A 13,548-nucleotide genomic window follows, 5' to 3' on the forward strand; every position below is an offset into this window, starting at 1 on the left:
TCCACTTCCCCCCTTTAATAAAACAGTACTGACACAGTTTTGAGGCACCCCCCCCCCCCCCCCCCAAAAAAAAAAAGGCATTTTTCTTTTCCCTAGGGTGCACTATCAATGTTCCCCACACACCGGAGCCAGATTACAAGTATAAAAAAATTATGTTATTTTTGCTACCTGGCATCTGCAAACCAGCTCCACCGCAAAGAGCACTGTCAAGAGCAGTCGACACCATTCACTGGGTTTGTGAAATTTGTGTCCTTCATGCAGCCTTAATTGAAGAAATTAATGTCAGTGTCTGGACAACAGTTCGCTCATCATTATTTACATGAACCATGTGCCACTGACTACAAATTGAGAACTGCTTGCTGCTGGTATGTTGCGAGTGGCAGTCTTCCCATGACGTCAGACAGCAGTGATGGAAGCGACATTTTGCTTTGAAGCAGCTTCAAGTGTGTTCGGAGCAGAAAAAAATTATAGGGGTTGCTATTGGTGTATTCAGAGCAGATGCATGTTCCTATCGACTCCTGGAGTCTAAAACATCACTTTAGCATCTAATGAATATTTATATTTATTATTAAACATGCCGCATTCTAGTATGAGTATAGTGCATCATTGGTGTAAATCATGGGAGGTCAGGGGAGTCTGGACTTTTCTTGTGTTCAGGCTGGGGAGGACACCCCTTGCGTACCCCTAGAGATTCAGCTTTGGCACGATATAATTGAGTAAACAGTTAAATACAGCGCAATCAACTTTTTAAAAGGTTTTTTATTTTTTACTCGGTCTCTGTGTTAAATGGCCCTCGGCTGTATGAACTATTGAAATCGTAAAAATTTGAAGGAAAATAAAACGCAGACTGAACAGAACAATTCAATTGCTCAAGCACAGACCCAATGCTCGTTTTTTTAATTTTATTTGAAAGCATTATTTAATTCTTACATAAATAAAATATAAACCACATTAAAAAAATACGAATGGGCCACCATGACCTGATATGTGTCATCCCTTGCGATTTTTATGGATTTACGCCTCTGAGTAGCATGCTAGGATGATAGTGTGTACAGCTTGCTTTTGGATTCGCTTAGGCTAACGGGGTGGTCTCATGGTTCAACTTCATTTTTTTGAGTTTGCCAACTGATTGATGATGATTGATATGTGGGGTTTAACGTCCCAAAACCACCATATGATTATGAGAGACACCGTAGTGGAGGGCTCCGGAAATTTTGACCACCTGGGGTTCTTTAACGTGCACCCGAATCTGAGCACATGGGCTTACAACATTTCCGCCTCCATCGAAAATGCAGCCGCAGCAGCCGGGATTCGATCCCGCGACTTGCGGGTCAGCAGCCGAATACCTTAGCCACTAGACCACCGCGGCGGGGCTTGAGTTTGCCAACATCCTTTTGAAGCAGGTTTGGAGCAGTTACTAGCAAATATTGCACTTTTGAGCAGCAGGGAGCAGAATTTCTCTTTTGGAGAGGTTTGGAGCAATTGGTGTAGCACTTCCATCACTGTTTAATATATCACTGCAAAAGTGCTCTCTCGCAGCTAAACCAAAATTGCCTTTTAAAAGCAGCACTATTAAAAATATATTTGATGCATCCCAAGCACTATGGCACTCCTTTGAGAGTTCCTAACACCCTTGTTTTCAATTAAACCAACCCCGAAAAATTCAAAATTTGTGTCAGTGCTCCTTTAAATCCCTCACCCCTTTAAACAGTGAGAAGAGAGAGGAGTCCTAGGGCTCTCTGTAACATTGTTGGCACTCCTCAAGGCTAGAAACCTTAAAGAACCACAGTCCTTCATAATCATTATTTTCATTCACAATAGGGTGTTGGGGCTGCTTTTCAGAACTATTGTCATGCCCTTACAATTGGGAGAATCGGTCAGAATTAGAAAGTGGCCAGGGCAAATTGGATGAATTAGCAGGTATGCTATTTATATCCACTCTGTCACTAACTGACCACTGGTTACCTATCCAATGCACTATGTGGCCTGCCAACTACGCTTTCTTTTTTTTCTGAATTTACACTTTGATATGGGCAACTCATGTTTGTTCTCCGATAGACTCTGCTGTTTTCCAATATTTTCAAGTTACACCTATCATTTTCTGTTTCACCCCAAGCTGTTTGGTCCTTAGTGCCTTATTGAGTTTTTTTTTTTTTTATCCTCCAAGGTTCTGTCAAATATGTTAGTACTCACTGATTGCAAGAGCTGTACACTGCCCACTTTAAGGACAATGATAAGTTGCAAATGGCAATTAGGAAATTCCTGATGTATACGGTCTAAATCCTTAATCTTTTGTGAATTTCGCGTGTGACTAGGATCCCCAGTAATGCTGTCAGTAACTCACTTGTATATATACAAATTTTGTACATATTCTAAAAACTAGATTCTACTATTAGCAGTTTATTTTATTAAAATAGAAAATAAACGAAGGAGTTTTTGTCACCGTTACTTGGTGATGGCTACCCCTTTCCACTTAATTGGTACAAATAAAAATATGAAAAAAACAATAGCATATACACATACATACAGTCCTACATGGGTGAGAGCAAAAGTTCTCCTATATGGGCAGAACAAACACGTAGAACACACGCTCACTTTTAACTTTTGTCCGCTGAGTATTCTTCACAAATCTTCGTTTCTTCGAAGAACTGTTGCAACACCTTCATTGCTTTGCAGTTTGTTTTGGATGGCCATGGACCTAGTATTTTATTCAACCCGAATGGTCGCTCAGGATGTAACCTATGCAGTTCTTGTTCTATTCGCCTTCGGTGTGTGTCGTGTTTCGGACAGTCGAGCAAGAGGTGACAGATATCCTCGTCGTCGTGGCCGCATGAACATGCTGACGATGTTGCACGATGAATACGAAGTAGAAAGTGCTTTGTGTAAGCAGTTCCGAGTCGTAGGCGATGAATGAGTGTGTCGATACGTCTTGGGAGGTCACGGTCTAATTGGTATTCAAGATTAGGATCAACATAATATAATATCGATTCCTTTGTTTTGTCTGTGAACCAGGTAGACAGGCATAATTCACGTTTTGTTGTTCTTAAAATTCTATTTACACCATATTGAGATACCGGAAAGGGGCACGTTTGCATAGAATTATGAGCAGTTTTCGCCAACTCATCCTTCATTTCATTTCCCTTAATTTCGCAGTGACTGGGAACCCACTGAAATGCCACTCGATGATTCGACTTCGTAGCTTCTGAGAGCTCTTTTAGTATAGCGTATACTATACGCACATCAATGTGTCTTGAAGTGGCACTTTCCACACATGCCAGTGCTGCCAGAGAGTCTGTAATTACCTACCATTTTTTTTGGTGTCGTTGACAGCTTAATAAAGCTTATGGCTAGCAAAATCGCTACGAGCTTTGACGTTGTTGAAGAAGAGAGGTGGCCCAACCGACATGCGTATTCTTCGTGCAATTCTGGAATCTTGAATGCTGATGTCGCTGTCTCTTTGGTGACGGAGCCGTCAGTGTACACGTGAGTGTATCCTTGGTACTTGTCAAACAGATGATGTGAGGCCAACTGCTGAGCGGCAACGGTTGGCACTTCATGTTTGCTGCGAAGTCCTTCTATTGACGTTTCAATAGTTCGTAGCTCAAGCAGCCATTGAGAGTAGTTTTGGACCAGTGGCCAATGTGTCGACACAGGAAGCCGGAAAATGTACTGTCGGTACATTTGGTGTATTTGCGCTCCAGCACGGTTCACGATGTTGGATATGAGCGGATGGGAAGGGTGTTGCGTGACTAGATGAAAGAGGTGCCGACATGTCTCCACATTTCTAATTACTGTAAAGTTTGGTTCTCTTGCCTCTGCCAGTGTCAAAGAACTTGATGTTGCCTGTGGAACCCCCAGACATGCGTAAGCTTCGTGCTTGTAACAGCTGAAGTCGGTGTCGCGATGTCTGAGAGATGTTGTGGAGAACTGGCGAAGAGTAGGCAATTTTCTGTCAGATTAGTGCACAATGAACGTGGAGGAGAGACGCTGATGTACCGCCCCATTTTGTTCCCGCGATGTGACGTATAACATTTATGGTGCTGTTCACTTGATTTTCTAGATCAGCAATATGCTGACTACATCTGAGTTGGCTATCTAAGGTAACGCCAAGGAAGCGATGCTTTCTTGTGATTTCGATTCTCTGGTCATCCACAAAAAGCTTCAAGTTTTTCACTCTTTTTCTCGTGAATGGCAGAACTACAGATTTGGCGTGAGAAATATGCATGCCTCGCTCTTTGAGGTAATCACTTATTGCGTCTAGTCCTCGTTGAAGCTGATGTTCGATCACTTCTAGTGATTTGTGAGACGTCCATATGCATATGTCGTCTGCATACATGGATATGCTCAAGGCTTCGGGCAGTACTTCTGGAAGACCTGCCATTGCAGCATTGAAAAGAAGCGGACTTAGAATGCTTCCTTGGGGTACACCTCTACTCATGTTGAAGCGATCGCTGTCTCCGTTATTGGTTGAAATGTATATTTGTCTGTTGCATAGGAAGTTGGCGATCCATTGAAGGATACGACCATGAACCCCTAGTGAGGTAAGCCCGTGCAGCACAGAAAGATGGCTCACAGATTCGAACGCCTTCTTAATATCTATGAACGCCGCAACAGCCATGTTCCCACAGCTCATCTGATATTCTACAAATGTAACGAGGTCGAGGACGCAGTCCATGGTGCATCGCCGTCGTCTGAAGCCAGCCATCTGTTCTGGAAGTGAGTTGTTAGCTTCAATCCACCACTGTAATTTTCTGTCAACCATTTTTTCCATTACTTTAGATACACAGCTAGTGAGGCTGACTGGCCGGAATGAGTCAAGTGAAAGCGGTGATTTACCGGGCTTCAGCAGTGGGACGATTCTCGCGACCTTCCAACACATTGGAACGTACGCCTTTGTCCACATGCCGTTATATATCCGTAGAAGAACTGGCATGCCGTTGGGTCCTAGATTTTTCAGAACACTGTACGATACGTTGTCGGGACTGGTTGCCGTTCTTATGCGGGTTAGTGATAGAGCAGTACGCAACTCTAATAGAGAATACGTGCTGTCCAGTATGTGATAAAGTGTATGCATCTTGGATTTGCTGCTCTACAGAACTAGGCAGTGCAGTAGTGTTGTGAACCAATTGCCCAGTTCCAGTCAGCATTGTGCAAAACTTACTAGAAACATCACGTTCGGATAATCTAAGAGATATGGCCAATGCTTTGAATGGGTTTCGCTGGGATAATGGATGACTTAGAGCAGTGATTGTTTGCCAGATTTTCGGAAGTGGAGTAAATTGGGTCAGTGCATTACAGAAATCATGCCATTTTTTCAGACTTTACTTTTGCATGTGTCGGTTAGATTGAATGTGTGTGGCCTCACTCTTATAATCTTCAAGCCTCCCAGTGCGGCGATAGCGATGTTCTGCTCGCCTTCTAATAGGTTGTAGGCGCTCATAGTCTGCATCTACACTGGAGTGGCCTGCTGTAACCTTGTCGCACGGGAGTAACTGCTTTTAATGCAGGACATAAATGTATCCAATTCATTGACTCCCATCAAGTCACGTCCAGTATGTTCACGAAATAGTTTCCAGTCAGTTAGCTTTGAAATCAATGTGGTCGTTTGCATTGCATTCTTGGGTTTTGCATAAGAACTGGGTAATGATCACTCGAGGTCTGTACACCAGTTCATATCTCGTGCAATGTCAGGAGAGGCTATAGCCAAATCTAGACAGCTGGCTTAATTATTACCTCTTAAAAACGTTACTGATCCATCACTCAGTACAACAAGACCACATCTATCAATTGCTTTTTTGAGTGTTCTCCCACGTGAATCGGTATGAGTACTGCCCCACGTGGTATTGTGCGCATTGAAATCTCCACAGATGAGGGCAGGTTCCTGGGCTTTACCGAATAAATGAACCAGAGATGATTCGGAGATACGTGTAGATGGTTGCAAATAAACACAAATTACGGTGATGGTAAGTTTCTGGAATTGAATTTTGCACCCTATAAATTCTGGCACATTCGAGTCCAACGAGTATAAAACAAAAGAGGGTATGTCGCGCCGTACGCATAACAGTGCCCTGCTCAAGCCTGGATTTCTTCTTGATGCATATGTGACATAGTTAGAAATCCTAAAGTCAGGGCCAACGTTGGTTTCATTTAGACACAGAACGGGGAAGCTATACTGAGCAACCAGCTTCCTTGGACCTAAGGCCATTGGCATTCCACTGAAACACAGCTGTGTTGCGGAAACAGTTGTTCATTTGTAGAGTCATTTTGCTATACAACAATTTTTTGTTGTACTGCTAGAGGCTCTAATGAAAGAACTGCGCTCACCTTTGGTAGGTCATTGGCCAATGGAAATACACGCAGGATTGCCTTCAAAGCAAGGAAGAGCATCGACATAACCATATCCACATCACTTTTTTTCAGTGCATGTTGCTGTTGTGCCTTTGGCTTTGGCGAGATGAAAGGTGTAGATGCTTGGTTATCCTGAGTTGCTGATGGTTTCGGTGTCCTGCTGTCGCTTGTCTGCCTTTGAACGCTTGGTCATCGTCCTCTATGGTCCGTTTTGGCTGTACTCTTGTTTTTCTGGGCTGAAGCACGCTTGGCTACCGTCGCATACGACAGTGGTGATGTACTCTTTTGTGATTTTGAAGTCACAGGGAGTGGATACACAGTTTCAAAATTCGGACAAGGCGATCCCTTTTTTGGAGCTCTTCCAAGCAAAATTTCTTGTCGCTTTAGTCGAGTAGCTGCCTGGTGTTTCGGACAACCAGCATATGACGCTACGTGGTCTACATTGCAATTGGCCCATTTGGGATGATTCCTCAATGTGGATTCTTTGTAATCATGTGCTCCTGCACAGATTTTGCAGTGAAGTTGTCCATGGCACGATTTGGCAACATGTCCATATCGCTGACAGTTGTAACATCGTGTAGCGGGCTGTAGGTACTCTTCCACCGGATGACTTGTGAAACCTAGGAGAATACGAGGCGGCAGTGGCTTGTCGGGGGAGAACTCAAGAATTACACTGCTGAGTAAATGTGGCTCTGCTGAACCATCTTAGCAGTTAATTATTCAGCAAGAAGGATAAAAAAAACAGAAATTGGTTTTGAACGCCTTGCATACAGAGGTTCTTGTCATAAGGATAAAACCATGATATTTTAAAAGAGAGTAAATATAAAACGTACAAGCAATGCACCACAATAGGACGTGAGTGATTCCTTTGGGTCTTATGAAAGTTGTGGACTTCCGAAATGAAGCTGAGCAACTGTGCTGGACTAGCTGGACTCCCACTGAAAAAAAGACAAAGGAGTCACATAAATAAACACCACATACCGCACAGTGAGCAGAGGATGAACTGCGACAGTAAAGTTGCAAATCTAACAGGTGTGTGCAATTGCTCAAGATAACCACAGCATGTTGAGACAAATCAGGCCACTGAAGGCAACGTAGCCTTCTATATAGGCTATGAGTCAATATTATGCAAATGTAATATACATTGAAGACAAAAGAAATAAAGGTATGTGAACTGCTTAACCTTAAATTGACACATTTCAATCCATCAGTACTGCATATAAACACAAGACAAGCTGTTATCTTCATAAAAGCCATTTTTTGGGGTAAAAAAAAACTAGGGAAATGACAATGCATGCCATATGCACATCAAATACAAAAGTCTGGCCATACATACCTTGCTCTGTAACGTAAAATTATCACCATAATTTCTATTATTTGCATAATGCTAAGCAAGTTGCTTACCTGAGTGGCCAGTCTAGAAGCTGTAGGTGGATAACTACTCGAGACACCTTTGGATTCTGAAAAAAACAAGTTGCTTTTAACAGGGGAACAAGTAAAATTTCCGTAAACATTACTGATGGGCTCAAACTCACATCACTGTTGATGATGTTGATCATACGCTCAATGTAAAACTGTTTCTCTTTGACAGACTGTAGGCAAACAGTAAGTGTTCCATGCTTAATCTGTTGACCTTTCTCCACAGGCCAGTAGATGTGGCTCTTCAGCTGCATGTAAGATAATAAAATGATTTGGCAAGACCGAAACTTCTCTCTAGCAAAACTCACCTCAAAGTTACTTTGGAGGCACACTACTGTTTCTGCTTGTTGCTCCCATACCATTGCCCAAAAGTCAGAGAATGTTGCTGGCAGAGGGGCTTGAGTGAGGATGTAGCTTGGGCAAAATGGCGTCAGGTCCTGAGAGTGGGTTACAAGTATTGATAGAAAGCCAATTAGCACACACATATTTAATGCTGTGACATTATTCTGTCACATAATATATATGACATTGCACTGCTTCTGCAAGGAATCAAGATTTTCATTAATTACATCGTACCATTAAGCAAACAACATGTCAAGGAAAGCATAGACAATGGTAACATTAACTCTTCAGTATCCAGCTAGTTGATATTTATGACAAAAACAGTTCAAAAAAATGACAATACAGAATAAGTATGGTTCAAAGTGACAAACATTCCATGCCAGGTGTGCTTGTGGCCTTAGCACTATAGGATTATGGTACAGCATGATAGGTGCATGTTGGTGCAAGCCTCAAATGACTGATAACCAAATGCACTATGTGGAAGCACTATTATGCAGGGAATGTGCTGTACTAAGGTGTGTATTACATTAGGTGCCGCTGAAGATAAATAGAATATGTTACTAATCAGCCATTGGTTTCATTATTCTCAATGAGTAGGCTTCCCTGCTAATCCCCATATGGGAAAGCCAGCTCACAAAGCGCAAGCTAACACAGATCCCACTAAAGGTCAGCTTCACTTTTAAATACGATAGTATGGCTGAGAAGGCATTTTCCCTGTATCAATATAAACCACCTTATATATTAAGATATTGTAAGGTGCTGTAGCTAATATTTGGACTTGAATAACTTGGAGCCAGGCATACAACATAGAGCAAAGTCCACATTGAATCGGGCACTGCTGTCTCCTTTCATGCCATCTCCGTCTTAATCTTTGGTAGTGCTTCGTAGCAATATGAGGTGTTTTATTTCTTTAGTAATTTTTTTTCTCATGCGCTGAATTATTGCACACGTACAGCTTTGCTGGCTCCTGAATTATCTCTCTCTCTCTCTCTCTCTCTCTCTCACACACACACACACACACACACACACACACACACACACACACACACACACACACACACACACACACACACACACTTTTTCATGCTTTCTGAGAAAATATGGAAAAGTATTTGTGTCAAACATGCAAATAACAACACTGCCATACTGATGCTGTGACTGTCACAGCCAAGTGATGTTTTTCAAGTTTTTGCTGCAATATCTTCAGTTGGGACAGGAAGTGAATGAAGCTAGTACTGAGAGATGGCATTGTTACTTGTACACTTTGCTCATCTGTATAAATAAACTTCCTCTCACTAGTGTCTTTGACCAAACGCAATAAGAATTGACATAACAAGGTCCATTTATCACAATGAAATGTACTACTGCTAGCGAGTTTTTTTTTACATGCATTCTACCACTACTGGTAGAATGCCTGTCAGCACAATTCACCATTTAATTGTTTTTTCAGTTTGCTATACTTATAACTGCTTCACCATTATGTACACTATGATTTTGTGCTTAAATGACTTATCTTAGGCACCATGTCCTTCCTGCCCATCAACCACTGAAAGGCATGCAATGTTACAGCAGTGTGACATATCCAGCCCTTTAATGGTGCTGTTCTCTTGGTACGACAAAATACTCAAGTTCTATGGTAGAAAGGCTTCCCAAGCTCACTTTGACAAAAGAAGCATTGATGTAGTCATCCCTCTGCGATGTCATGGCAACTCTGTTGTGGTCATCTGTAAGATCAGAATATAAAACACAATCAAGTGATGTGTCTGATTTTTTTAAAAGGGGTATTGGCACAAAATTTTGAGGCCTAGATAGCCTGCAGGATCGGTTCCTGAGAACATGCATATGTCATCTGCAAAGTATAAACAGCAAATATACTACCTTAGGGGTTTTTACATGACTTTTGTAGTTCGCATGCATGATCGACACCCTTGGGCACCGACACCCTCAAAAGTGACCCCACAATGAGCTCCCCGACTTCCCTCATAGTATCATAGCTGCCCTTTTTTTTTGCCACTTTTGTTTTAGCAGACTACTTCTTGGTGGCTGCTAGTGGGTCCCTGGCAGCGACGTACGCGTTGAAAGTTTTGTGTTTGGTGACACCATAGGTCGACGAACGCACTGACGAGTAAAATCACTCAAAATCAGATCGAGCCATGAGTCTGAGTGAGTCCGGATGCGTAATATTTTGGCGAGGTTGTGTCCAAGTGAGTCCGACTGAAAAAATTTTTTTTTACAAGTGTGAGTAAGAGTGAGTCCACCTCAGGAAAATTTTGGTGAATTCGAGCGAGTCCAAGAAGCAAGATAAATTTCTTAAGCGAGTCTTAGTGAGCTCCACAATTTTTGCCGACCTATGGGTGAAACTGCTGTCCCATTTTCCAATGGAAAGGACTTATTGATGCGGACATTGTGGAAGTGCGTCGAAATGCGCTGGGCTGACATGGTCGAGCACAGCACATGCTAGGTGGTGACAGTTCTACCTGACGGCTTGACGTTCTTTAAAACGAAAGTGAGATAAGTCAGTAATATGAGGGGCACATAATTAATTATCCGCCGAGCACTGCAGCAAGTTATGCGTCGTGTTATGACTTAGAGGCCCCCAGCAAAATGTTGCAGCAAAAAAACACGAGGCTAAAGTTTTTGTGTCAGTACCCCTTAATGTATAGAATAACTGTTCTCTTACTTTTCAGCTTATCATTTTCATTCTCTCGTACAAAGATTAAAAAGTTCAGGACTACGCTCACTGCCTAACTTGAAGATGTGAACTTACATGGCATAACATCTGGAATGCGGTTCTTCATTGGGTAGCATCGTGCCACTGATATTGAAAGTTTTCGAGACTCCCTATCTTGAGCATCTAAGTATTCCTGAAAATTGTGAATAGTGCATTAGGAATACAGTGCAAAAGATTGCAGTCAATATCTACAATCACATAGTCATTTAGTTACAACAAACACCAAGAATAAATACAGCTTACCTTCCACTTTTGTTCCAAGAGAGTGGGGCCATTAAGGGACTTTTTAGTGAGGCCTTCAACATACTTCTCAAAACGTTCTACTTCTGTAATAAACTTTTCCAGAGCAGCAGGGTCTGACAAAGGATCTTTCCCAACCATGCGGGCATCCATAGATTTCTCCTCAGCTTTGTTGCCCCGGTCTTTCCAGCTGTCACTTGAAAGCACCTGAAACGGAAAGCAGAACTATAATATCCTACAATGCTTTGCATTGTTTGTTTCACATTATTTCCTATTATGACAAAGACAAAGTACACCTATTATAGACCACAAACTTATACTGCAGTGTTCACAAATGCACCACTCTTTATAAAGACCTTTTGAATATCACTGCTTACACTGCAAAACCAAGCATTTCATGTCAAGTGGGGTGCAACTACTTCACTTTAAATAACCTTAATGCTCATGTACAGCTTTGAAATAAAATAACCCAAAGTGTGAATTTGCTTTATAATGCTATCACATTTTTAAAAGCAGCCAAAAATGTGGTTATGTTTATTAACAAAGGTGAAGTTCTTTGTACACCAGAGAATGTGTGAGAGCTGTGACAAAAGTTAACAAAGATACAGAAACACCAAGTGATACTTTAGCATTGTCATAATAATGAATAAGAGTTAACATTTGATCAAATTCATGTTTTAGCATAAAAAAACACTTCATATTCTAATTTTTTGCTAGGTACCACTGAAACACAGATGAGAATACAGGAGTGAGAATTCCGAGCAAATCTTTATTTTTCAACCAAGCCTTGCACATCTCCTCCCCTTCTCAAATGTTAATGTACTTAAGCATTGCCCCTCATGCCTATTGATACCAAACAGAATTGGAGAGAGAGAGAGGCAGAAAAATTTTTTCCTCACATCTGTTACAATACAAAGGATTTCAAACTGTTTGCTGACTGCACATGCTGTTCAACGAATGAGACAACATGAACCAGCCCAGACCGACAGCCCATATCTAATACGTCTCATAACTTGACATTACATGACCTCAACACCAGGCATGTGTGAGTAGGAAGTGCATATCAAGCAACAAGCTATCTTGACCAGCCTCGATGCCCAATCACATCAGTCAGGGCAGCCACAACAGTTGGGCTAGAGAAGAGGAGACATGTGTTCCCCAGCTCGAAACTTCTCCCCCAGTAGTGCACCCTTCGAACAAGGTACAACATATTCACAACATTTCCATGGATATCAGATGCATATGGCTGATTCCAAGCCCAACGACCCAGCCATTTCGGCAACCTCCTCAAATGTATTTAATAAAAAAAAGCCAATTTCTTGCACTGGAATTGTTAGAATATTTTGGAGAGAAAAGTTTTTCTGGTCACAGGTGAGCCTTTGAATTGCTCAGAATCTATCAATATGTGTTATTCAGATGATATCAAATAACTTTGTTGAGTGCCCTGTGATTTGATGGGTTGGGCTTTGATTCCGCTTAGGCTTTGGCCGAGAGTTGTTGGCCTTTGACGGCTTCCTCGGCTCGCTGGGTGGCCCAAAGTTGGTTCTCCCAGTCCGAGCTGAGCAACGCAGACACTAAGCACACGTGGAGGCAGTCACTGTTTAAGGTTGCATCACGGCTATTATTTATTATTCTTGCACATATTTATAGAATATGCTCTACGGTGGCTCTAAAGTTGCAATGTCTGCACTTGTCTGTCATATATAAATCAAGTGTATTATGTGCATGATAACTGGACTCAGGTAGGATTGTCTTTAAAACTGCTCACACTGGACTGTCTATTTCTTACTTAATTTAGGATGAGGTGGTGGAAATGTATGCCTCTGCAATCGATGGTGTACTGTAATTTCATAAAATGTAGTCACACTATCTTCCCACTCTCACTCATTAGTATTCCCTACAGCGGGACTAACCGATGCTCAATCTGTAAGCCTTTGAGCCATGCAGTGTGCCCGCCTCATTGCTATCATCTGGGTGTCCAGATGAGGTGGACACTATTTTCTTGTTTATTACCAAATCTTAGAATCGTAGTGCCTCTGGGGAGATTCGACCGATGGTCAAGTTTCGTATCACCGTCTGTGAATCGCTGATGATTACGTCCACTTCTGTCCGTGCTATGAACAATGTGACAGCTACTTCCTCTGCAGTTTCTACATATGGCATACTGATGGTAGCACTTGTCAAACATTTTCCTTCATAACTTATCACTACAGCTGAGTAGGTGCGCTTGTGTATAAACCTAGCTGCGTCTACAAATACAGTGTACATGTGTTACCTACCCAGGTGGTCAAAATTTCCGGAGCCCTCCACTACGGCGTCTCTCATAATCATATGGTGGTTTTGGGACGTTAAACACCACATATCAATCACGTGTTACCTAATATCTTTTGTATATCGTGTGCTCCGCTTCCCTGTCTGCCCTTATTGTGGGCGGGATGCATATTCTTGGCTATAGGAAGGGCAGTTAT

General features: G+C 42.1%; 1 protein-coding gene across 2 annotated transcripts in view; it reads right to left on the bottom strand.

Annotated features, from left to right (window-relative positions):
- The window catches only part of LOC119175693 (tyrosine-protein phosphatase non-receptor type 23), a 99,625-nt gene that overhangs the window by 22,168 nt on the left and 63,909 nt on the right, over positions 1 to 13,548 (bottom strand). For both annotated transcript variants that reach the window (XM_037426635.2, XM_075881903.1), the window contains 7 exons: positions 11,084 to 11,287; positions 10,877 to 10,973; positions 9,769 to 9,833; positions 8,076 to 8,204; positions 7,884 to 8,015; positions 7,753 to 7,808; positions 7,182 to 7,286 (listed from right to left, as the gene is read on the bottom strand). In XM_037426635.2, the coding sequence (XP_037282532.2) occupies positions 7,182 to 7,286; positions 7,753 to 7,808; positions 7,884 to 8,015; positions 8,076 to 8,204; positions 9,769 to 9,833; positions 10,877 to 10,973; positions 11,084 to 11,287 (788 nt within the window). The remainder of the gene's footprint in view (positions 1 to 7,181; positions 7,287 to 7,752; positions 7,809 to 7,883; positions 8,016 to 8,075; positions 8,205 to 9,768; positions 9,834 to 10,876; positions 10,974 to 11,083; positions 11,288 to 13,548) is intronic.

The sequence above is a fragment of the Rhipicephalus microplus genome, chromosome X (genome assembly GCF_043290135.1).
Source record: "Rhipicephalus microplus isolate Deutch F79 chromosome X, USDA_Rmic, whole genome shotgun sequence".
Classification (NCBI taxonomy): domain Eukaryota; kingdom Metazoa; phylum Arthropoda; class Arachnida; order Ixodida; family Ixodidae; genus Rhipicephalus; species Rhipicephalus microplus.